Here is a 25,154-nt window from a genome sequence, read left to right on the forward strand (position 1 = left end):
TTTATAATTTCATACTTCTATCCAAAACTACGTAATTTTATCAAACATCAATAGAGTATTAATAATCTTTCAAACAACACGCAACATTAGTAATTATATTAAATTTTTAAAAAATCTCGTCATAATTTACCAATAAAATCATCATCCACCAAATAAAGAGTATCAACTACGAAAACCAGCATAAAATGGCGACCTCAAATTTCTCCCCCACCATTGCGCAGCCAACCAGCAGGCGGAGCACCACCACCACCACCACCCCGTTCTTCCGTCCATCACCCAAGCTCATAACCAAAACCAAAAGCCCGCCACCACCACTCAAAGTCCGGCAGACTTTGAAGTGGGTGGTTAGGCAACAAAGAGACATAGGCCGATCAGAACAGAGCTTGTCGGAAGCCACCACCTTTGAGGTGCAAGAACTGGTGGACTTCTTGTACGAGAATATTCCTCACGTGTTTGACGATCATGGGATGGATGGAACGGCGTATGATGAGCATATCAAGTACAGAGACCCCATCACCAAGCATGACAGTAAAACTGGATACCTTTTCAACACTGCCATGTTGAGGAAGCTCTTCGGCTCTCATTATTGCCAGTTGCATTGGGTTAAACAGGTTTTAATTTTGCAGCTATTGATTTTTCTCTTTATGTCTGTAGTGACAACAACAAGCTCTAAGACACCACAAAAAAAAAAAGTTACCAACGGTTATCGCTAAAAATTGCGGTAAATAACTATTATTAATCACAGTTAAAATTATATTTATATCTATATTATATATAATAATATGAATATTTTTTGTATTTGCTCTCTATGTGAAAAGATATTCATACCCTTATGTAAGTAATCTTTATAATAAAAATTAATTATAAAAGTATGAAACTCTATTAAAAAGAGACTATTTAAGAGCTCTAATACTTCTGTACTATTTAGGCAATGATAAATATGTCCTACTAAAAAAATAGACTAATCATATGTTTTAAACGATTAATTTGTTAGAAGATATTTTTAAATAATTTAAAAATATTATTTTACTATTGCACAATATAGCTTAAAACGAATCGCATCGGAATAATACGTACGTAAAATGATAAACTGCAAAATACATATATATTGAAAGAATAAATATTTTGAAATTTTAAATAAAAATTATCAATTTTAATTAATGCTTTCGAAGAATTTAACATTGGTGACTTTTGATTTTATTTTAATATTAGTAGTGGAAAATTATTTTGAGATTATACTTTTATGTATTTTTTATTTTTACCATAATATATGGGAGATAAAATAATACTACCAAATGCAACTTATTATTAAATATATAATAGTGAGAATCTTTTGAGTGTTCGTTACTACTGTCAGAAAATATTGTATTTTTATTGTGGTTCTCTTTTTAATAATAAATTAGAGAGATAATACATTTAGGCCTCCTAGCTAATTTATGACGTGTTTACATAAACAATCCCTACTTTTTGCATAATTGCATTAAACATCCCTAACAACCAAAGAACAGGGGTTTTGTGTAATGATATTGACACTTTTAGGTGTGTGTGTAATTTTTCAAAATTGGTGGTGGTTTGTGTAAATAATTTTGACATTTCTGATGGTGTATGTGTAATTATCAAAAAAGACATGGGTGATCTCTGTAATCAAGCCATAGGTTATAGGGTGTAAATGTAATTATCTCTAAATTAGAATTAATTAGTTATAAGAACCATATTCTATCAAGCAAAAAAAATTAAAAATAAGTATTAGAAAATTCCAAATATATATATAAAAAAAACCCATCAATTTTATTATAGAAATCAGTTGAAAACTTTAAAATGAGTGACTTCGGACTAATTGATTTTATTTTGAATATTAGTATTAGATAATTCTTTTTATATTGTACTTTATACTCTCTTTTTTCCATAATATAGTGGAGATAAAATAATACTAATAAGTTCAATTCAAATTTAAATTGAAATGACAATATATGCTATTTAAAAAGAAAAAATTGGTAACAATTTGACCAAAATAAATAAAGTACTACGATGTCGTACTAAAGAATATGATATACAAATGTGGAATTCGAAACGAAACATACCATGTGAGCACTATTGAACAAGAGTATATATATTAGAATTTATAAAAAATAGTGAATACGATTATAGGATTTCGTGATTAACAAAAGTAAAATAAGTATTAATAATAACAAATATCCGCAAATAAAAGCACTAATTTTTATATATTAAGTTGAAATTATGTATGAAATATCTCATTATATAATTTTTAATATTAGATAATCTTGTATGCACATAAAAGATTAAATTTTTAAAAACATAAAATACTATTGAATAAGAAATAGGAAAAAGTATTATTTTAGTCCGCTAAGTATGCCTAATTTTAATTTTAGTCCGATAACTATGTCCATTTTTGTTTAGGTCCAGTAACTTACGAAATTACTTACTTTTAGTACTCTGGCAGATTTTCGGACAATTTTACCCTTATGCAACTTTTGAAAGGCAATTTTAGTCCATATGCACTCATAGTGGTAAAATTGTTCGAAATCTGTCAGAGGACTAAAAGTAAGCAATTTCGTAAGTTATTGGATCTAAACAAAAATGAACATAGTTATCGGACTAAAATTAAAATTAGGCATACTTAACGGACTAAAATAATATTTTTCTCTAACATGTAAATTTATTGTACATGTAATAATTCTTCTCTGAGTGTTGGAGTTACTATAGACAGGACCTTATGAGATAACTACGAGATGGACTGTGACCATGAGATTCCTTCTTTTACCTTGGAAGCCAGAATTAGTCTTCACCGGTACTTCTGTTATGGGCATTAATCCAGAAACTAGGAAGTTCTGCAGCCATGTGGTACGATGTTATCATGCCCTCGTTCTACGAGATTTTAGTGTAATTATAAGTAGAATTTTTATAATTTAAAAAAAAACTATATTTAATAATTTTGATATTTATTTTTATCAATAAATAAAATTTTCTATTAGTTAAAATTTAGAAAATTTTTCGATATTAGCAAAAATAATAATAAAAAAAACTCATATTTACTCCCTATTAGCTTTCTACTAGCTTATTAATGCAGATCAAATAAGTATTTTTTAATCAAATTATTCTTATATTTTCACGCGTGCTAATGTATGTGAGAGGTATATTTTCACACTTATAAGGGTAGTTTGATTAGAAAATATTTGTTTAGTCTGAAATAAATTTGTTGTAAATAACCAGAGTAGGTATGAAATTTCATTTAATTATTTTGTTGATATCGGCAAATTTCATTAATTTTGGTTAATGAAGGGATCTATTTGTTGAATAGAAACAAACATCAAGAGTATTGGATGTAATTTTTCAAACCACATAAAGTTTATGTGTAATTATACCAAAGTTTATGGGAGAATGATATAATTATCAGTAATATTTGTAATTAGGAACATATAAATGTTCTTACACGTACATAAACTACTGTCAAATTATAGAATGAACTGTTTGAACTTTGAATAACAATGTTTTGTTGTACAAAGAGCCGACCAGGTTTTGTATCACTGACAATTGGGGTTGTTTGAGTAATTATTCAAATAATAAAAATGATTTTTTAATTGGACCATAGTCGACGGGGTTAAATTAATTCTCTCCAAGAATTAAATTTTATAATTACACTCCCCCTCACAAGATTTAGTGTAATTATATGTAGACCCTATTATATTTAGTATCCTGTGGATTGTGTCTATCTAACAATCCTTCCGCTAATTAAAATTCATGGAACTTGCTGATATTAACAAAATTAGGGGACAAAAATCTATTTTATTCCCAATTGACTTATTCCTGATTTATTGTAGGCCAAATAATTAAATCTTTTATAGTCAAATTACCCTTATACATCTTCACACACTAATGCATCATATGGAGATATATTTTTACCGTTATAAGGGTGGTTTAGTCGGAAAAAACTATTTGGCCTTCAGTAAGTCAGTAGTAAGTCAATCGAGAGTAAATATCAATTTTCATTCAGTTGTATTTTGTTGATATCGTCAAATTTAATGAATCTTGACAACGGATGACCTATTTGTTAGATAGAAACAAATATATCAAGGGTACTGGATATAATTTTTCAAACTATATGGGATTCATATATAATTACACCAAATCTAAAAAAAAAAAAAAAGTGTAATCATCCCAATATCAATAGTATTTTTTTCATGAACTACAGCTGATTTCAATTGTTTGCCTTTATCCAGGACTATTGGGACTCCATTCAGAATAATGACTATTTTTCTGTAGAGGGTTTATTATATGTGGTAAAGCAGGTATATATGTATATGCCATGAAACTAGACTATTACATTTAACACTTTCTACTATCAATTATTCGTATTGGGAAAATTCTAACTCGAACCTGATCCGATTGGACCTGAATCAACTATTGGGCAAGTGCAATACACTTGCCGTGTGATTGGTGTAGTGTTCAGGTTTTACATAACAAGTATGATGAGCCTGCTCTGTAATTAATTTGGTTCAACTAAACCTGGTTCGAATAAGAATTTTTATACTATATTTTGACTTTTGAAAGTGTCGTTCGTACAGCTATGGTATTACAAGACTCCGGACCTGGAAACACCAAAATATCAAATACTGAAAAAAACTGCAGATTATGAGGTCCCTACTGCTCTTTTCCTCATTGCCTTACAACTCTTCCTCTCTTGGGGAACCAATCTCAAGAACAAATTGTTATATTTTGGTGTCTCATTAACAGCATTCGACAAAATGTTGCATCGTCCGACACTTTTTATATACTACCAATTTGACCCTTTTACATATCGAGTTACATTTGATATGTAATTATTTTTTGTAAACTGTGCACTGATCACCTGACTGCACCCAATCATCACAAATCACTAGACTCCGGACTTATATGCAGGTCAGAAGTTACGACTCATTTATTGTTGTCGAAACAAATGGTGACAAGTTGTCGGGTTCAAGTGGTTTCAGCTCAGTTGTCGGGTAAGGCATTTTAACGCAATTCAAAGTCATCATTTGACCCTGAAATCTCCAAAGCGTCTATTCAGATAGTTATTCCATCGGGTAAGGATATGAGCAGGTGAAGTACATATGTTGATCCTACCAATAATCAATCGGTCTTATAGAGTGGGTCTTGGAGAGTGTACATTTGAACTTATTTAAAAGGCATTACAAGCTATTAATTACAAGTCGTTTTTAGATATTAAAAGATATGATGAGATCTTATTTAAAAATAAGTTTTTGAAGAATTTGGATAAAATGCGATGAAACTTATAAGATGTTCACAAAGAAAATTTTGTGATTAATTTGAATGAGATTAATATTAAGATTTTAAAAATAAGTTCGGAACTCTTTGCTTTTATTAAAAGAGCTTATAAGCTCGTAATATTTTATTTCTAAATCTTATACTCGGTTTTCTTATAAAAGATTTACCAAACATCTTATAAGATTTGAAAGATATTTTAAGATATTTTATACTTACAAACACGTCTAAACACCCTCTAATTCTCATTTACCTATATCGAACTTTCTAAGAAGACGGTCTGATATTTGCCGTGGAGTGTGACAGTGATGCATAGGTCAAGAAAAAGGGTACCAGATTGGAGAATAAATTTTAAATGTAGTACTAACAATGGTGATAATCGTGTGTCGGGCAGGTTGCCAGCTCCAAATCAACCAGAAGTTAACTTGAGGAAGGTAGAAGGAGGTATAGCGGCAGTGTCAAAATTCAATGGAAAACCAATCGAGGATATTGTTCGGGAGAAGGAAAAAGCTCTCCGAGCTAATATTATTAAAAACGGCCTGAAACCTAAAACGGGTTATGTGTTAGCTCGCTACAACAATTCAGGGAGGACCTGGAACTTTATAATGGTAAGCGAATAGCAGTTGGACTAACAAATTTTAAAAGGGAAAAATGCAATTTACAACCCCCCCCCCCCCCCCCCGCCCCCATATTTCGAAATTTGCTTCATTTTCCAAAATATAGAAGAATAATTTGCTAATTCTTTTTTTACAAATTTTTTTTTAACTAATTTAACGTATTATTGTGGTAAATTGCATTTAGCCCTCATTTCAAATTAGTTTGGATGGCATAGCTAACTAATAATATTGTGTTTGTTGTGCATGTGTTGCTCTCAAAGAGGAATGAGGTACTAATATGGCTTGAAGAGTTCTCATTGGACTGATGTCTCATGCTCATCACCAATCTTCATCCTGCATTTTTACTGCAGACATCTTTCTTGTGGAAAACTGTCAATCTCTAAGGAAATACATATTTGTGACATTTGATTAGATGTGAAATTTTTTAAACGAGAAAAATAAGTTGTAATAATATTATCGGTCCAGTGGTAAGCACATTTAATCTTAAGACGGATTCGGATTCTTTTCAATGAGATGTGTTCCAATAAGCTTGCGAATGAGTGGGTAATACTCATTCGGTCTTCCCAGCTGAACCTTTTGCGAATGAGTGGGAAATACATATATATAAAAAAATTTATTATTAAATAATTCGTTGGGTCTCACAATCAAGAGACCGTAAGACAAGTTCTACGGATATATATACACTACTTTTAGTAATAATATGTTGTTTCTTTTGTTTGCTTTGAATTTGTTAGTTGATTTAAAATACTTGATGTATTGTACACTGAATATTATAATATATTGATTGATTTAAAAATATCGTATATTTTTTCTTTAAAAAAAAAGTACAGACTAAGCTGGAAAATATTTTTTAAAAAAAAAGGTTATCTAGGTGGTTAATAGTTTTTCCAATAATTTTTTTATCTCGATTGTAAATCATATATTAAATTTTTTATCGTGAACTAATAAAAATGTCTTTTTAAATTATAAATTATAAATTTATAATTTTTTAAATATTTTTATCTACTAACATTCTCTATAAATTATTTATTTTACCTACCTCAAACTTTTTTATATTTTTCAAATATGCTTTTTAAAAAAATTCAACAAAGGTAAAGTAGTAATGTCCCCTTCATCGTCTAGGGACAACATAATTATTTTTCATTTGAGCGGAGCATTTGTAATTTTTTGAAACAACTATGAGGTATTTATTATTACGACAAACCTTAAGGTATTTCGTCCAAACCCTAATAAAAGGGCATCAGTTATAAGCGGAGAATTCTTGAAAGGGGTGTAATTTTTAAATTATTATAGAAGAAAGTGGAATTTTATATTTTCGCAAAGGTCTAAATGCAAAATCATTTTCTTAGTGAATTTATTACTGTTACATCATAGATTTTAATCATCAATTATTAATATACAATAATTAATCAATATAAAACCTGTATAACTAACCAAATAACTACTATTAAAATATATTAGTACCACATGCTAGAAATCGAATTTATAACTTTTTAATTATGAGGTTGTAATTTCACCAACTAAATTAGGTCTAATAGACTATTAATACCCAATTCGCCTTTATTAGAAAAGTAAACGATGCCTTAATATTTTTAAATTGAGGCATATAAAGGAGTAAAATTCATATTCACACCTGAATTTTTTTATTAATGTCACTTTGATACCTAAGAAAAATAACTCAATTAGTATTCGAATTTTAAAATTAATATCACTTTGATACACAGATAATTACAAATGAGTTAATCAGTACTCGAATTTCACTATTTAAATCACTTTGATAACTAATTAATATTTTTTATTTAATTTTTATTTATCATTTTATGTAATGACCATTTATCCTTAGAATAAAAAAATAATAAATATACAAAAGATGAATAAATTTAATCATATATTTTGCGACTTTCATTTTCTACATTTGAGTATTATACTTAATAATAAAAATCTATTAATTTATTTTTTTCTAACACTTCATTTATCAATATTTATAAAAATAACTCACTACTTAGTAATTAATTATATTAAAAGTAAAATCCAAATACTTTGCAACCATAGAGAAATTGAATTTGCATTCAAATTTCAAAAATTTATAATTTAAAATTGAAACTTTTGAATCTATATCTAAGTTTCACAATCAAATTTAGATATCTCAATGAAATAAAAAAGAATATTTTTTTAAAATGAAAATTTTGATTCCTTAGGACATAACTATTAACATAAGTTATTTATTAATAATTCTTTTTTTATATATTGAGTGATAATAATAGTAGAAAGTATCAAATAAAAAATATAATAATTTTAATAACCAAATATGAAAATGAAAGTCAATTGGTTCAAATTAAAAAAAATAAAAAAGTATCAATAGAAATTTATGCAAAATTTTCTTTGTTATATTCATTATTTTTTTATTTTTATATCTAATGGTAAAATAATTATTATAAAATAAAATAAAAAAAATAAAAAATATGAATTAAGTATCAAAGTAATATTAATAATGAAATTCGAGTACTAATTAAGTCATTCATAATTACCGTATACCGAAATTATATTAGTGGTAAAATAGTATTAATTAAGTTATTTATAATTTTTCATGTATAAAAATAATATTAATAATAAAATTTGATTAACAATAAAAATTTTAGTCGCATATAAAGTCATTAAAGAAAAGGAAAAAACCAAGAAAGAAAGAAAGAAAGGAAGTGGAGAATTATGGGCGACCCCTTAATCGTATAGTCGCGGTCAATATCAAGACTCAAAAATCATTATTCCCAGCTTTCTGACATTATAGGAGAAGACTCCACCAATACTGTGTATTCTTAGTGCCCAAGAAATGACCAAGACTCTCTACTCAGACTCTACATTATCATCCGGAAGAACTTTATAGATGGCTGGAGTCTGGAGCCCATATAGTCAGTGATTGAAAGTCGAGATGGGGATGGGGAAACTGAGAATTGGTGGGGCGTGGAGTGGGGTGTTGGAAGTGGAAATGGATGACTGGACAGTGGCCATGCTGAGGGAAGAGGTGGCGAATCGATCAGACTGCGGTGGGCCGCACTGCATAAACCTTATTTGTGCGGGCAGAGTTTTGAAAGATGGCGATGGTACAGAAAAATTAAGTCATTTGGGTATCAGAAACAATGCCAAGATTCTGGCCTCTAAGGTCTCTGCTGATCAAGATGGGAAGTCAGTCAAAGATGAATTCTTGGCTGAGGAAGAGCGGTCCAAGAAGCTTTCTAGACTGAAGTATGTGTGTATTTGTGTTTGATTCTGCTTGGATTTTACTTTTCTTGAGTTGAGTTGAGTTGAGATGGGTTTGTGGGTTTATGATGAATTCTGTGTTTAATTGCATAATCGAAGTCAAATATGACACATGGGCAGGCTTTGTGTTCTTTTAGCCAAGAGTGCTTGAAGCAACTGTTTGTTCTTTGGTCTGTTTGATTGTCTGTTATGCAGTAATTTTATGATTTGGGTGCTTGATGGCATGATCAAGTGCGAGTTATACACGGTCAAGTTGCTGCTTTTTCCTTCCTCCCTACTCCTGTAAGAAAACCGACAAAGGCGCATTTGGTGCTGTCATTTTGGTTTTTAGGAAAATTTTGAATTGGGTACAATTTTTATATCCTGGATGGTGATGTGATTCTCGGTTGGATTTGCAGAATAGAGGCTACATAGTGTGTTTATGTTTAAAGACATCTACTACTGAGCCTTTTTAATCTGTTTGATTTATCACCATGTTGTTTCAATTAGTGAATCAAGAGTTTTCTCTTTTGTGGGCTTTGGCAAATGCAATTATTTGTCTGCTTAATTGCATCATCATAGTGAATGTTAACTTTTCCTGCCAATTTTTATTGCTGAAAAACTTCTGTGGTGCTGGTCTTAACTGAAAATCTGCATGAGGTTGTGGATGTGGGAATTGGGGAAAATTTACTTTGATTCATGTGGACTGAGAAATTATGGGCACTATACATCTAGCATAGATTCTATACAAGATTATGAAATTGATGAAGTTTTTTATTTGCTTGACAGAAGGTTTGGGGTTGAACTAGTAAACCCTCCTTAATTAATTCTGGACAAAACAGTGTTAATAAAAAAAAAAAATAGAAGTTCCTAGAAGTTGTATTGAGGAAGCAACTAGAAAGCTTCTCCATCTTGGGTCTTGAATTGGGCTTATGCTAGAAGGCAAGAGCTAGATGCTAGTAAAGCGTAGTTAACTCCCTCTTGGTTTTTACACCTTTATTCAACCATTTTCTTCATTTTGTGTTATGATGAATCTATTAGCACGTAGCCTTTTGTGTGTTAGTCTGTCAGAAAATGTGAAGGGAGCAGCATGTTAGTGCCATCAATTTAGAATCTTCAAGTTTTGAGATTGTTCGTAAGACTAAATTTATCCTTGATAGATTGCTTCACCTTTTTCTGAGGTTATACTTAAGATTTTTCCTATATATATATATATATATATATATCCAGATATTTCTTACAAGGTTTATTTGGTTATGAGGTTCATTTAGATCTTTGTAAATTTTTTATTCAAGAGCAAATACCTTATGATATGTCATACTTGTGCTTTCCTAATTTAAGATGTAGTAACTAAATTAAAGCGATTGTAGTTTCTCCTGTTATTGTTACCATCAGTTTACAAATGGAGATAAAAGGTGGCGAAAATGAATTTGATATGAATGCCTTTGCATCTTCTTGTCTCTCTGCTCTTGTTCACATGCTAATCGCCTCTAATGTGTCTTCTGCCATGGGTTTTATCAATCATTGGAAGGCAATAGGAGTGCTTAACATGATCAACCTTCCTATTCATCTATTTAAGCAGGCTTATTATTTGCATTTGTTTTGCTGGTTCTCCTAGTCACATGACTTGAATCACAGGGCTGCTGCCACTTCGTTGGCCAGTAGACATGCAGATGGTTCATTACCTGTTGAGGACTTCAATCTGGAGCTTGAAAATCAGAGTGGTGAAAAAGTGCAGTTGGGATCTGAGACTGACCAACGGTATATATGTAACAACTACATTGATTGCTTAACTCATGTTTTAGTTGAATGCGTATGGATGTAAAGGAATACTGTACTGCTAAAAGGGTTTGCTCTGTGTTTTTTTGTTCTGAAAATGTTATTTTCATGTTTCAGGGCAATAATGATGGGACTGATGCTTCATGCAAATGCCAAAGCTCTGATAAGAAGGCAACAATATAGAGATGCACTAGAAGTGCTCACCATGGGTGAAGTATGTGTTCCTTATGTGTTCAGTGCATACTCATACAAGAAGATAGCCCGTTTCGTTTTGTTTCCATTTTTATTTCCAATTTCCAGCATTTTTAATGAGATGAAAATGCTTTATAGGTTTTTATGCAAGAAATGAAAGTATGTTTGGATTGTATGTTTCCAAACATAGGTTTATAGGTGTGAGAAATGAGGATTTGTTTGGTTTCGATATGTTATATAGGTATTTTGTAGATATTGTATTTTGAATATAGTATAATATTATTTTTATTTCTTAAAACGTCAACATGATATGAAAACATGCCATGGCATGTCGTCTTTTACTAGGTAATAATGACATCTACAAGGGTGGTTTGAGAAGTATGTCTTGAGTAGACTAGGCTGCAAATTTATATTGAAAATGGAACTTTATTCAATGGGATAGGGTTAAACAAACAAGTTTAATGTAGCTGAATTTTGATATGCTATGGATAATCCTGTAGATGATAATCTTAAGCCTCTTCTTCAAACATAGATTTCGATTTTTCTTTTATTTCTTAATATTTATGTTTTGTCTTCTCTATATTAGTACATGTTCTTGCTCTGAAGGTTGAATTGCTGACATTGACAACTAGAAATATCATTTTCCTTGGTTTAGTGCGTGATTTAAATTACTTTATGTCCTTGCAATACTTTTAATTTTATTGAGGATTTGTGAAATGTCTTGAAATTTCCCAGATATGCCTACTAAAGTTGTCTTCATATCTTTCTTGTAGGAGGCTTTCTCATTGTGCGACCCAAAGCTTATTGAGGTAAGACATTACTTTGGGATGGGTGATAGCGTTTGTGGCATGAAGATAATTTTACCTTTCTCTGGAAGTAAATTTTAAAGAACTAATCATGTCAAACCTTGATGTTATAAATAATAGCAATAATTATGATGGACACAATTCAGATTTTGTTTAACTATGAATTTTTCTATTTTTGTTTGCTTTTATCTCTTCAAAAAAGACAGAGACCAACTTATCTCACTTTTTAGACTTCTTACTCCAAAAATATCATTACAATGTCCTAATCATTACTATATATACATGTAAATATTTTAACAAACATATATTCTTTTTTTCGTATGTTACGATTTAAATTATTATATCAGTCTTAAATATATATTTACATCTTCTAATTACTAAAGGTGTGATGTGATGCCACTAACAAAAAATTTATATATATTTTCCGACTACGTAAAACCAATCTTAATATACATCCCATTCTCAAATATATTTATTCATTCCCATCTTCAAACCCACTTTCTGAAATTATCCCAAAAAGAATTGTGTAACTTCTATTGTTGTTCCTATCCATCACGGACCTTAATTTTGTAAAGACAATTGAATAGTATAGTTCCATAAGCTGTTTTTCAACAATGCAAATTTAAAACACTAATAATTATGAGAAATAATGATTCACATTCTGAAAAATATAGCTCTATCAGTAAAGCATTATCAGTTCTACCCCAGTTGGGCTGCAGAGTTATTATACATAGCACATCTTATGCTACAATCTTATGTTTTCTGGCCTTCGTGTTCGGCTCCCAGATGGTTGACAACGTCTCAATTCTTCAAATAGACATGGTGTGGTGTTATTTTATGCTCCGTGATATCACTTGGCTCTCAGTAGCAGGGATTCGCCTTGCAAAAGCCAGAGAAGGTATTGAGCGTGCTCATGGAAAGGAATCTACTCGCCTGAGGATTCTGCAAGGAGGTCGCTACCCTGAGCTAGCTTTGTGAGTTGTGGATGACCTTTGTTATTTTTATTCTGTTATAGGTGTTGCATGTGTTATTACTTATTTTGGCATTGCTCATCTATAGACATCTGAGAATGGAGCTTCTAGAAGGAGTTGTTGCATATCACAGTGGTCAGTTGCAAAAGTCCAAGGACGCCCTGATCTCAGCTCAAGTTAAATACTTCCAGGTTACTTAATCTCATCTTTGCTATGCCTGTGCTTTTATGCAGCAAGATGTGTGTGTGCTAATTATCTTAGTTGGATATGCACAGAAAACATAACTTTAGTTTGAATTACTGATAACAGAACCTTCCCCTCTCCACTGACCAATCAAAGAAGAAGAAACGACGTGGTTCTTTTTTCCTCCTTTATGATTTACTTTCCAGTCAGTCAATTTTGTCTTGTTTTCCTGATCAGCCTACAATCCAAGGTTTACCTCTATTCTGAAGCCCCTTTTGTTCTATTGTTTGCTTGCATTCTCTAAATGATTCCAATTGGCAATGTCCTTATTCAACCAAAAGAAAAACCAGTTCTTTCCTATAACCACATCTTGCTGGTCACCCTAAACCCCAAACATATAGATCAGTGAGTGGATGACAAGCCAGAGTGTAAACAAGAAGGAATAAAGGGATGAAACTCAGCAACACCATTTTTTACTATTAAGTTGAACTAGATGTTGCAATAATCAGCTATCAGCTTGAGTTGAAGAACTACTACAACCAAGAATAGCATTTGGCAGCAAATGACAAACTTTGCATCTCTTTTGCACAAGACACTAAGTTCTTTTAGGGGATCTCCATTTTTTTGTTTCTTTCCACAATTTTCCATACTGTCAACAGCTTCAAGTTCCAGATGAAGCCCTCTCCTTATTAATGAGCATGGGTTATAAAGAACGTGAAGCAAAGAGGGCTCTACGCATGAACAATTTGGATGTTGGAGGTGCGGTTGATTTTCTTGTTGAGGAGAAATTTAAGAAGGCACAGAAACGCGAGGAGAATCTTCAGCGACAGAAAGAAATTCTGTGGGTTTATATTTTGCATTAACCATACTACTTTGCATTAACTATACTGCTTCTTTGGGGTTGTCATATGAAGAACAATGCAATAGTTGACAAACATTTAAATGCAGGGAGCAAAAGCAATATGGTCGGACACCTCTTAGGAAAGCTGTGGATCTACAGAAACTTAAAGAATTGGTCTCCATTGGGTAAGTTGTCTGTAGGACTGGACAAACATGCTTTGTCAACAAGGCTGCAGAATTCTTAATCTTTAACAAGATACAAGGAGGCAAAAGAAGGGCAAAAATACATCTGAATACTGTTTGCAGATCACCCAACCTTTAGTTCAATTCTGCAAGAAACACCAGATGTGCAATTTGGCAAGTGACTGGAATGTGTTTGATTTCAACTGGAACCTTTTCTGCATGTTACATATGGAATTCACCGGCTTTTCGTCATTATTTGTTTTTCTATCTTGCGTGTTTATCTAGTCTTTGAAATTAGTCTGATAGTTGTGACAATGCACAGGTTTGAGAAAGATCTTGCTGCAGAGGCACTTCGAAGAAATGAAAATGATACCCAAAAGGCTCTGGATGACTTAACAAACCCTGAGACAAATTCCACCTTACAAGTCAGTTTCGCATGTACTTTTACATTGACTTTTTCCAGGTTCCAACCATTCTACTGCTTGGTATGCAGAATGAAGTTATATCAAGGAAAAGGAAAAGATTGCGCCAAACAACAGCATCTGCCACTGAAAATCTTGTGTCCATGGGTTTTGACAGAGCATCAGGTGCATGACATATACGAGATTTATCAATAATGCTGCCTGCTGTATTCCTATATGTCTACACGATGATTCTTCAAATACTGACTATGCTTGTTGGGTCTAAACAATGGAACGTAAAGCTTTAAAGGGTCTGGGTCGAACGGTCTGACTTACACATTGAAGTCAATATAATGTTGATAGTAGAGAATGATATTTACTGCTGAATAGCGTCTGCTTTGTTTTCCAGATCTCTAAACAGGCTTAAATTTGTTTGTTTACACTGTTCTTTTCTTCAATTAATGCTTCACAGTTCTATAGTATATGAATTTTCACACCTTCCTGCTGAAGGAAAATGTGTAGTATGTAGAAGATACATATAAAGTTAATTTGTTATGTGAAGATCAGAATACTGAGTGACAAAAAGTGATAAGTTCATAAGATTATTTAAGTGGGAGCCATAGCAAGAACTAATAGAGAAGAGTCATTACTTCCTAATTTTTATGCATGATTTCAATGTACTCATTTAGTTGTTGTATCATAGTTGAATTATCTGACGGTGTGTAAGATAAGGCCCTACTGATGAATGCATTTTCTTTTTCTTTTTCATTTTTCTGTTTTTTTTGCTGAAATGGTGTATGCCTTGTTATTATTTAATTCTCTTGTTGATGATATTAGCAAGTGTTGCTTGGGGGAAAAGTGCACAGGATTTAGAACCCAGTTTAGTTTTAGTAATTGCTGACTACATGCTGAAAAGAGGGAAGATTCTTGTTCAGGAAAAACAGAAAATGAATATTTTCATATAGGCTAGGTTAATATCAGAGGTGATGTTATTCAATGAAATTAGTCTGGCTAAGCCTATGGAGTTTAGAGTTACCTAAAAGGAAAATCTTTGGGAACACCATAAAACCAGTCATTCTTGTCTCAGACAAGCATGAAAATTAAGAAACCTCTACACAGATCTAATCTAGTTAAGGTGAGAATGTTGGGTAAAAGAACAGAGTAAAAGATGAGCTTATGCATGCAAGTACAGTAGTGCCGTCCAGGACAAATTGGGTTGGAATAGTACATTTGATGCATGTCTCTTTGGCTAGGTTCATTGATGACCTAGATTGAACGTTAGGGTGCCAACCTGAAACCAGAGAGCACTATCGAGGTCGTTCGGGTCAGCTCCAACCGAACTCTCCAATGCGCAACTTAGCAGGTCTCGATTTGGGGTTGAGATTAAAAATACAAATTCAGTGGCTGGATAGTCCTAAATGGAACCTGAATTGAAATTTAACATGGGTATTTAACAGAGGGCCAACTGTAACGTGAGCAATTATTGATTCTTTATTTTTGCTTCCTTGCTCTGGGAATTCGAGGAAAATTGAGGACGAATCAAGAAAAGGCATATTGGTTTCCTGTGTAATGATATTAATCTTGATTTCCATTTTTCATGTTTCATATATTCCTCGTGTTTGCAGTGGACAGCGCTCTTCGTACGTTTGGCAGCGAAGAAGAAGCACTAAATTATCTACTTGGACAACCCAATGCAAATGCAGTCGAACAAGCGAATCCTTCTGTTCTGCCACCCGACACTCATGGAACAGATGGATTAGGTGCAGAGCACGACATAGGATCCAATCCTGAAGGCGGCGGTGCCGGTCAGTCAACCCAAGACGATATGTTGGAGCGGGACATGGAGATGGAGGACCAACTTACTGAGGGACTGCAAAACGCAGATGCTTACTCAGACTATGACATTGAAGTCACGAAAGAAGGTGAAGCTATAATCGAGTACTTGGCTTTGTTGAGTTCTGCAGAGAATGTCGATAAAGTCTCATCTCTCCAGTGAAATGTCTTAGATGTTCATGGCCTACAAGCATACCCCTTCTGTATAGTCTATCTTAAGCACTTGATTATGCTAAATATGAAGATAGATGAGGTTTCTTACCTAGTTCATGCTAACAAGATCGTTCGCGTATAATCTAATCATGTCTTTTAATTTATTCGTCTCGTTTGAAGTAACCTTCTCACTTAGTTAGAAGTTATTATTATTTTTTTTCTTTTTTGTAACAAAGAGGTGCTCTCGGCCTTGATTTCCACCATAAACAAGGCCCGTTCACGAGGTACTTACAAATTACTCACTTCGACGAAAAAAAGAAAGAAAAGAAAATTCTCATGGTACATTTTATAGGCTTTGTTTGGTTCAGTTGATTATGGACGACGGAATGTACAATCACTTAAGAGTTATTTTTCAAAATGAAATTTATTTATATGTATACTGATCGAATATTATCATTAATATATGTAAATTTTGAAATAATAGGTAGGGATGGATTTTCTTGTCTGTTGTTGTTGTCATCGAATCTCAGACAAATATTTGGATTATGTTGCTGTTACGATGTCAAATGTAACAATGTTATGGACTTGTATACTTCAATATTATTTCAAAAAATCTCAATATATTATTGTTTCAAAGCTCTTATAAAACTAATAATATACAAATCTACCCCTACCGTTTGAATAACTATACATACACTCTTGAAAATATCAACATTATTATACAAATTATTTGACTGTCATAGATAATTTCTGTAATTATACAAAAAAATATGGACGATTTGTGTAAACAGATCATGAATCAAGTATGTAAATGTAATTAACCTAAATGATTTGTCGAATACTATATGCCCCATAGTTTTTTGGCCACTAATTTGAATAAAACGTTTAGGCCATATTTTCTGATTGGGATGAGATAAATACGATATAAATTAAATAATGATTAAAATGGAGATATGTCTGGATGGAATTATTCAATAATATGTTTATCATTTTAGTACATATTTTAAATTCTCTATTTTACATATTTACTTTCATAACATACAATGGTTTAAAAGTAAAATTGCATTCGGACCCATAAATAAGACAAGAAAACTAATTCAGATATCACCTAAAATTTCTTCTCTCTCATTAATGATTATTGCATACAAATATATATAATATTATAATATTAATAATACTATTTATTATTTATATTAACCACTCTTCTATTGCTGGTAGAATATGTACTCCCCGTTTTAGGTTTTCTTTTTTTAGTTTTAAAAACGAAAATTAAAAAAATTGTATTTTATGCATTTTCCCCCTCAGTCGCCCACCACTGTCTCTCTCTCTCTCTCTCTCCTCTTTCTCTGTCTCTCTCTCCATGCCAAAGAGACACAGTCCACCAAGAGAGAGGGGGAGTGTCGTGCCCACTACTTGTCATTTTTTAGTAGAATCGGCCACCGGAGGTAAGAGTATGGGAGCTTTTGGGCTCTACCAGAGCTGAATGTTTTGTTTTGTGCACAATCATTATTGGGACAATACCAAATTGGATAAAACAATCATTATTGTCTTGTCTTTGCACAAAAATGGGACAATACCAAATTGGAGAGAGAAAGGTGGTTGGGAGAATAAATGCTGTCAGACATTAATTAGGACACAGTCGGAAATATATGAAGTTCAGCAGTGACAAGTTGGACATTGAGAATGCAACTTTTCGGACATTAATGGAAGAAAAATACAATCCCAACAGCAATTCACAATTTGCGCAGCTCATGAAACAAACTTGAACCAAAAAACAATATATGCAACAATAAATGGACTGTAGAACTTCCAGATGGGAAAAATGAGACTTTCCTTTGAACATCACAAGGAATTGTAGTCCTCTACACATAAAGATAATATTGATTTGAATAGAAGGTATTTCTCTAAAACATACTGTAAATTTACAGAGTAATTTGATTATCTATGATTAAATGGAAACAAAAGGGCCATACTCATAGACGCTAACTGCTGACAGCTCGAGCTCAGCGATGGGTGTGGAAACGAACACTCCTCAGCCATCTGCAGTGTTGACAATACTTTTTTTTCCAAAAAATAGTCTAAAATTCAAGTTGCATGCTCTATATTGATAGCAGGGGGATACTCGATGTCTGTAACCATTGTTATCTTTCCCCCTTGAAAACTGTCGGCCTCTGCCGCTGCCTCTGCGTCTGCTTTTGGTTCTTCCTTGGGAAGAGCATTGCAGTGAATAGTATGAGAAACTGGTCTTTCTTCATGGAACAATCTGCAGAGAAATTTGGGTACTTAAAGCAACTGTAAAAGCAGCATATGCTTAGCTGGTGCAGTGAAACCATTTGCATTATGTGACTGACGAGACGAGATCCCCAGCCCACTGACATAGCATGGTTATTACAGCAAGAACTAACAATAACAGTGAATGTAAAATAGCAAACTCAAATGACTTTCCTTGACGGTGCCATGGTGATTGTTGTGATTCACAGACCTAAAGCGTTGAAATAAGTGAAACTACACAAGAAAGACGCATCATGCTCAGTTGCATATGCAAAATGCTGGACAGAGAAGAATGTATTTTGTTGAAATACCTGTTCATATCACTTTTCATTAGTTCATTGAAATATATCTATTCATATCACATCATTTTTCAGATAAAAAGATTCCACCTCAGAAACAAAGTGGCAGCCTTTTAAGGTAATACACGGGAATTGTGTGGTGGCACTTTCATTTACGTGCCATGCCAGCACAGATACAATGGGAAAAATGAAAACTCAACACTTGCTATATTCAATATTTTTGGAATTCGTTTTCTCACCACACGCTACCTTTTTCTATTAAAAAGCCAAATTTCATTGGGTAATGACATAAGATTGTGCTTTTGCATAATAGACAATAATATGCTTATAGATACACTAAATGCTATAAACTTGAGTACAATCAAGTCAAGAGTACTTATCCAGACAACAAGATAAGAGACTGAACATAAGCCTCAACTTTGCCAAGCTTGGTGATTCAAAGGGTGGACATTAACTTACCATTAGTACAATTAGTAACATATACTCATCTGAGAAAAATTATCTGGCTAATTTGAATCAATTAACAGCCGATAAGATTTAAAGAATTTGTAAGTACAGAGATCGGCACCATCGAATGCAATCAGGAAAGAGAAATATTGTAAGAATGTGTGTCTAAGGAGTAGGTAGTGTTCACATTTTCTATGACTTGAATGAAATTTCAAACCATGCATTTCTTTGCATCTTACTGCATGTGTAAGAGCACCCTTTCCTCCCCCCCTCCCCCCCCCCCTCCCCCCCCCCCCCCCCAAAAAAAAAAAAAGAACCACAGAGACGCACCAAAATGTATACATATACTGTCACCTGATCGCACATGCAGACACACCCCATCATGCACAAATTCATATATATATATATATAAGAGAGAGAGAGAGAGTCAGTCTTACGGGTGCTTGCAAAGTGTCGGGCACTGAAATGTTAGTGCATACTTGCATGTTGACAACTCTGTGATCGAACTTATCATTGCTCTGGGCTCAGAACAGACAAACCTGACCTGAAATTAAAGTCCAAGAGAGATATAGTAATCCAAAGTGACGGATAGGAGGTTGAAAAATACAAGATTGAATACCCACTTCTGTTTGGCGGGGTTCATTTGTTAAATCGCAGAGAGTTCCATTCGTAAAGATATGAGCATGATACCTGAATACGTAAAAGTATAGTATGGTTATCCAGAGAACAATTTCCTTTCAGTTTATACAACAATAGTGTGTCTCTGGGGCTGTCCCTCTAATTTGTAAAACAGAAATCCATACCTTTGTGATGCATCTTTTGAGCGAGGATCCTTCAATGTGGATAAATCAGAAAGATTTTGATTGTTAGCCTCTGTAGCTTCAGCGTCATATACTCCCAAGATAAACTCTTGAACCACCTATAAGACATTAAATGCGGAACCTTTTGCTTACACCATTACAGAACAGTAACAAGAACGACACAAAGACATAATAGTCCAAGAGTCGCAATATATATACATAGATATAGAACAAAAGAGTTAGTTAATCCTAAAATTAAATAATCAGCATAAGCAACAAGTTACAAGAATAGTTAAAACACAAGGCCAACTTGGAGACCATTCTCATGTAAACCTATATGTGGGCTTTTATTTCTGAGGGCAACAATAACAGCTGAAAGACATGGTATTCTGGAAATTGAAGCAGCAAGGAAATTCAATATCTAAAGAATGTCAAGGAAATGTTGTGCATGCAATTTAGAGTCAAGAAAAGGCCTACCTTCTCACCCTCCAAATGAATTTGCCGCAACCGATTTTGATAACAGAACTCATATGACCACCATCCCTCTTGCTGCAGTCAAGTATTTGGACAATGTGAGCCTTTCCAATATGATAAACGAGGCAGCATAGTACAAAGAAATAAACTAACCAAATTAACTGATGCCATTAACAACAAATGAATTTTAAGTAATTTATGACTTCATCCCTTTCTAGCGTTCTATATTTTTCTTCTTTGTTTTGATATTGAAAATTTTACCCTGATAAAGCATCGATCTTTCAGCACTTCTAGGAGCTCATCTGGGGTCTTCAATTTCATACGTGTTTCAGACTCCACAATCATGCTACTTATATTCTGTTGAGCAACAACTTTTCCACTCTTCGATTTCTCCACTTTAGGCAAAAAACAGAGAAACTTTTCTCCATTTTTGTTGGGCATAACAATAGACTCTTGGTCATCATCCTGAAAATTAGAGAATTAGCCACCCAACAATCACATAATCAAAATACCAAACATCAATACATCTCCAGATGCTATTCAGGGTTTATTCTTTTTCTCAATTCACAAGAACTTACTTTGTGGCAATTGCATGGAACAAGCGTATAGAACCATTGAAAAAATGCCATTGTCCAATGATAGAGGGAAAACCATACACCAGAAAAAGATCCATGTGACACGATGGAAGGGAAAGGATGACCTATTTGGTGACAGTCTACCAAGTGAATGGGCAAAATGCTTGATTTGAATGAATATTAAATTGGGATATTCTTAGTGTATACGTTATTTATTAAATGGTAACACAATAAAACCAATTAAAGATAATCAATAGTTTAGCATGTTACCTAGTCAAGCAGAAACAAAATAATCAAATAACTCAATGCTTGCAACATGCTTTTTCACATGAGAATATGCTGATGCTATCACACAGCATACAAAAAGGGAGTGCATCCCATTTGCAGATTTCTCATAAAGATCTACATCCTATGTGATAGCACAAAAGCAAAATAGCATAAATCCAAGCGCAGATATTTAAGTACGTATCGTAAAGCATGTGGCAAAGTGGAGAAGAGCTCTAAGTATCTACCAGGCAACATACATACTCTCTTGTGCTCTTGGAAAGCCAAGGTGATGGTTGAGCCAACCTATTGTTTGCAAATCTTAATTCCTGCTCATAGAGGTTCACACTACTTTTTCTGGTCATTGTTCCGTGACCGAAAGCAACTATTGCCTTTCAGATAAAATGCTTTATCACCAGCTTTTTTATTTCATATATATTGAAGAACTGCAAACAAAATCCTTCCCTGCACTCTATGAGTCCATTCATTAGTTCAAGGCCTTGAGACACCCCAGGGAAGACATGCAGGGCGGACGGTACAGTTTTGTGAAAAATGATTGGGGCATGAATACCTTTTAGGAGTTTTTTAGTTATAGTAGTATCTCTAATGAAATAAAGAATACTCATGGGAAATGAAACCCATACCATCCTTATATTGGTAACCTTGAAGAGAACTTTTATCTTGACAAAGAACTTGATCAAAAAGAGTGAAGATTTCCAAGAAGTTGACAGTTCAGGATAATCTTTTATTCCTAAGAAAGAACAAATAGGGAATTTCCCTGAGCGATTGAATTACCACATTTGATGCGGTATAATGTACCATGTTTCTGGCCAAACATTAAAATATGAATCACGGTTAAAAACATTAGTACTATGTCTCATCCATACAAAATGAGCTGCTCAGTTTTCATGAGTTTTATCTACACCAGTGATGAAATTTTTTGACGCACTTGTCTCTTGCTTGAATTCATACAGAGACAATAATAAGACTAGCGAGTTTCAAGACACTACTCAAACTCAAAGAAAAAAGAAAATGGGAATACCTCTCAAGTGTTTTGCTAGGTAGTTATAATAGTAATGACTCCATATCGAAAATTCTAAGCTTATGAAATAAAATTATATTACAAATAAACTAAATGATAATCCAATAGTCACAATGTCACTTACTGGATGGAAAGGTGAGTCTTCTGGATGGAACTCAATTTTGAATTTTGGTTCCCGGGAGCTCCGACCAAATGTACCGCCTAAAAATGAAAGAAACTACGTGAAAGAAAAAGAATAGTTGCACTAAAAACCTAATCGAAGGAAATGTTATATCAAGTTACTATGGTAAGAGTATTTGTGTTTCCAAACCTACTTTCAACCTAGTTACAACGCTCAGCAAATTGCAGTATATATATGTGGGTTCTTAAGATATATTATACCAGTGATCTTAGACACTAATCCTCCAATCTACCATAATATAAACTAGTGCTTTAAGTTATTTAAAAGAATAACCATGCAGATTCAGTATCCAACCCCTGTTCAGGTGTTTGCTTTATAGTTCATCTTTAGTTGTATATCCTTCCAATATCATTTCATTAAGACTCCCGTTTGTAAATTCTATAATCAAAGTAAGTCTATGGGTGATAATTCGCTAATTCATTTGCTCCATACAGTTTTGCAGAAAATCCAGAAAATCCAGACAATCCACATGAATTGGCAATCCATATTTGAGCTAATACAAAAAAACGCAGTAAAAATCTTTACATCCTATTCGCATAGTCCCAATACTACGCTTGAACTTCTATCAAGATTCTAAGTTCTCTCCGCCGGAAGTAACCCAAAGCATCGTACAATTCAAATTCATAATATTCTTTTCCCTACCAGCTGTGGGAATTCAGCGCATTGAAAATTCAACACCACTAAAATCTGTCACCAGTCAGTAATTTAAAATTTTCCAATACCTGTATGAGCTGGGATGAGCTGATCAGATAAGACAAAGTCGGAAAAGAGAACGGCGGCGAAAAGTACGGGCACCCACCACCATGTATGTCTCATGTTTTCGGTACTTTCCTCGGGAAATTGAAATCCTCTGCAACCCTAATTTTATTCTTTGGCCCCAAATGAAGACGATGACCAGAGGAGACCAAGTGGGTATCGACTGTGCTTGTAGTGATGGAATCGCACACCATCAAACCAATAGTAATCAGCCATGTCAAGTGTTGACTGACCAGTCATGGTCAAAGTTTTGTTAATTTACACACCATGAAAGAGAAAAAAGAAAAAAGTGGAGAAATTTAAAATAAAAAATTATAATGTACTTAGAGGTGTTTGCAATAATTTCTACGAACTGCATTGGGTCTAAAGTGGGCTTGTCAAAATTCGACACCCGCCCCATCAAGAAAAGTTTAGATCCTGAACTAGAGACTTATCGATTGGACTCAATTAATATTTTTACAATATTAAAATATATATTATTTAAAATTAATATTATCATAACGTTATAAATATGAGATAATAATATTATTGAAAGGTTAGTATATTTTTGTAAATTATATGTGCATATATTGGGGATTGAAATATTAAAATATGTATTGCTTATATAAACATCAAAATGTTTATAAAGTATTTATATCATTATTTTAATTTATAAAAATATCAAGTTTATGTATTATATGTAAATAGGAAAAATGCAAGCAATCATCTCATTGTGATATTATAAATGAGCAAATTACTTTCTAAGAAAAAAAAAATAGTAATTTACTTCCTTGCATTTTAAAAAATGTAGCAATTTACTGCCTTGTATATTTCAAAATGAAGCAATTTACCTCTTATACTTTTTAAGATGAAGCAATTTACTCCTTGTTTAAGGATGTAGATTGCTTTATCTTAAAAAGTATATGGGGATAAATTATTATTATTTTTGGGATAATTTGCTCATTGCAATATCACATAAAGATAAATTGCATTAAACCCTATGTACATATGAATAAAAGATAAACTATTGTCCTTTAATTTTATCCAACATTAGGTAGGCCCATTGTTTTTATCAAGTTCTTTAAGTTTGAAAATTGATTGAATTTAGTCATTCGATGGTTGAAAATTTGCTTTTTGGCTGGAAAAAGTGACATGATAGTTCAGTTGGACATTTTTTGGGATTCTTAATCGGATATGACTATAGACATGAGTTGGAAGATATCTTGGACATGGTTTGGAGGGAATAAATGTCTCTTTTTCCTTAAAAACACACTTTTTAATCAACAAAAGATATTTTCTTCTCTTCAAACTTGCACAAAACATTTCTCTCCCTTCTTCTTAGCTGCAACATGTCCATGGAAATACCTCTTTTTTGCTACTGTGGAAAGATAACAATGATTAGGACTTCTTGGACTAACAAACCCCAAGAAGGAGGTCCCACTCTTGTCAAGATTAGAAGGTAATATGCTCAAAGTTTTTCTCTTGTCAGTCTATTTCATTTTATTTTCTTGATTTTTTTGAATTTTTTCTTAAATTTTTTCAGAGAGAGAAGGGTGAGTTTTTTGCTTGGAAAGATCCACCGATATATGTTCGA

General features: G+C 32.9%; 3 protein-coding genes across 3 annotated transcripts; 2 read left to right on the top strand and 1 right to left on the bottom strand.

Moving 5' to 3' along the window:
• Positions 1-158: 158 nt before the first annotated feature.
• On the top strand, positions 159-3,566 carry LOC105166499 (uncharacterized). The gene is made up of 3 exons (XM_088882398.1): positions 159-611; positions 2,725-2,862; positions 3,525-3,566. The coding sequence occupies exons 1-3, from the start codon at positions 186-188 to the stop codon at positions 3,564-3,566; spliced, it is 606 nt and encodes a 201-aa protein (XP_088738524.1). The 5' UTR covers positions 159-185.
• A 5,093-nt stretch (positions 3,567-8,659) lies between these two features.
• On the top strand, positions 8,660-16,636 carry NUB1 (ubiquitin-associated (UBA)/TS-N domain-containing protein). Its single transcript, XM_088882785.1, has 11 exons — positions 8,660-9,137; positions 10,770-10,892; positions 11,028-11,124; positions 11,876-11,911; positions 12,695-12,882; positions 12,968-13,070; positions 13,722-13,903; positions 14,011-14,088; positions 14,408-14,510; positions 14,579-14,672; positions 16,112-16,636. Exons 1-11 carry the CDS (start codon positions 8,824-8,826, stop codon positions 16,480-16,482), a joined length of 1,689 nt encoding a protein of 562 aa, XP_088738911.1. The 5' UTR covers positions 8,660-8,823; the 3' UTR covers positions 16,483-16,636.
• Positions 16,637-18,286: 1,650 nt separating this feature from the next.
• Positions 18,287-23,746, bottom strand: OS9 (ER lectin-like protein). Its single transcript, XM_011085765.3, has 8 exons — positions 23,548-23,746; positions 22,769-22,845; positions 21,025-21,228; positions 20,767-20,838; positions 20,293-20,408; positions 20,113-20,179; positions 19,927-20,033; positions 18,287-18,735 (listed from the first exon to the last, which is right to left on the bottom strand). Exons 1-8 carry the CDS (start codon positions 23,639-23,641, stop codon positions 18,558-18,560), a joined length of 915 nt encoding a protein of 304 aa, XP_011084067.1. The 5' UTR covers positions 23,642-23,746; the 3' UTR covers positions 18,287-18,557.
• Positions 23,747-25,154: the final 1,408 nt, after the last annotated feature.

Source organism: Sesamum indicum, linkage group LG7, assembly GCF_026168435.1.
Source record: "Sesamum indicum cultivar Baizhima isolate 11 linkage group LG7, ASM2616843v1, whole genome shotgun sequence".
NCBI classification, from domain to species: Eukaryota; Viridiplantae; Streptophyta; class Magnoliopsida; order Lamiales; family Pedaliaceae; genus Sesamum; species Sesamum indicum.

Bases quoted from the DNA above. Each gene is read 5' to 3' on its own strand.
- LOC105166499 (XM_088882398.1), top strand. From the start codon at position 186: ATGGCGACCTCAAATTTCTCCCCCACCATTGCGCAGCCAACCAGCAGG. The intron at 612-2,724 runs GTTTTAATTTTG...GAGTTACTATAG, and splicing joins AGTTGCATTGGGTTAAACAG to ACAGGACCTTATGAGATAAC. The intron at 2,863-3,524 runs GTACGATGTTAT...TGTTGTACAAAG, and splicing joins GGAAGTTCTGCAGCCATGTG to AGCCGACCAGGTTTTGTATC.
- NUB1 (XM_088882785.1), top strand. From the start codon at position 8,824: ATGGGGATGGGGAAACTGAGAATTGGTGGGGCGTGGAGTGGGGTGTTG. The intron at 13,904-14,010 runs GTGGGTTTATAT...ATTTAAATGCAG, and splicing joins CAGCGACAGAAAGAAATTCT to GGAGCAAAAGCAATATGGTC. The intron at 14,511-14,578 runs GTCAGTTTCGCA...CTTGGTATGCAG, and splicing joins AGACAAATTCCACCTTACAA to AATGAAGTTATATCAAGGAA.
- OS9 (XM_011085765.3), bottom strand. From the start codon at position 23,641: ATGAGACATACATGGTGGTGGGTGCCCGTACTTTTCGCCGCCGTTCTC. The intron at 22,846-23,547 runs GTATTGGAAAAT...TTTCATTTTTAG, and splicing joins GCTCATCCCAGCTCATACAG to GCGGTACATTTGGTCGGAGC. The intron at 18,736-19,926 runs GTAAGACTGACT...ATTTCTCTGCAG, and splicing joins CCGACACTTTGCAAGCACCC to ATTGTTCCATGAAGAAAGAC.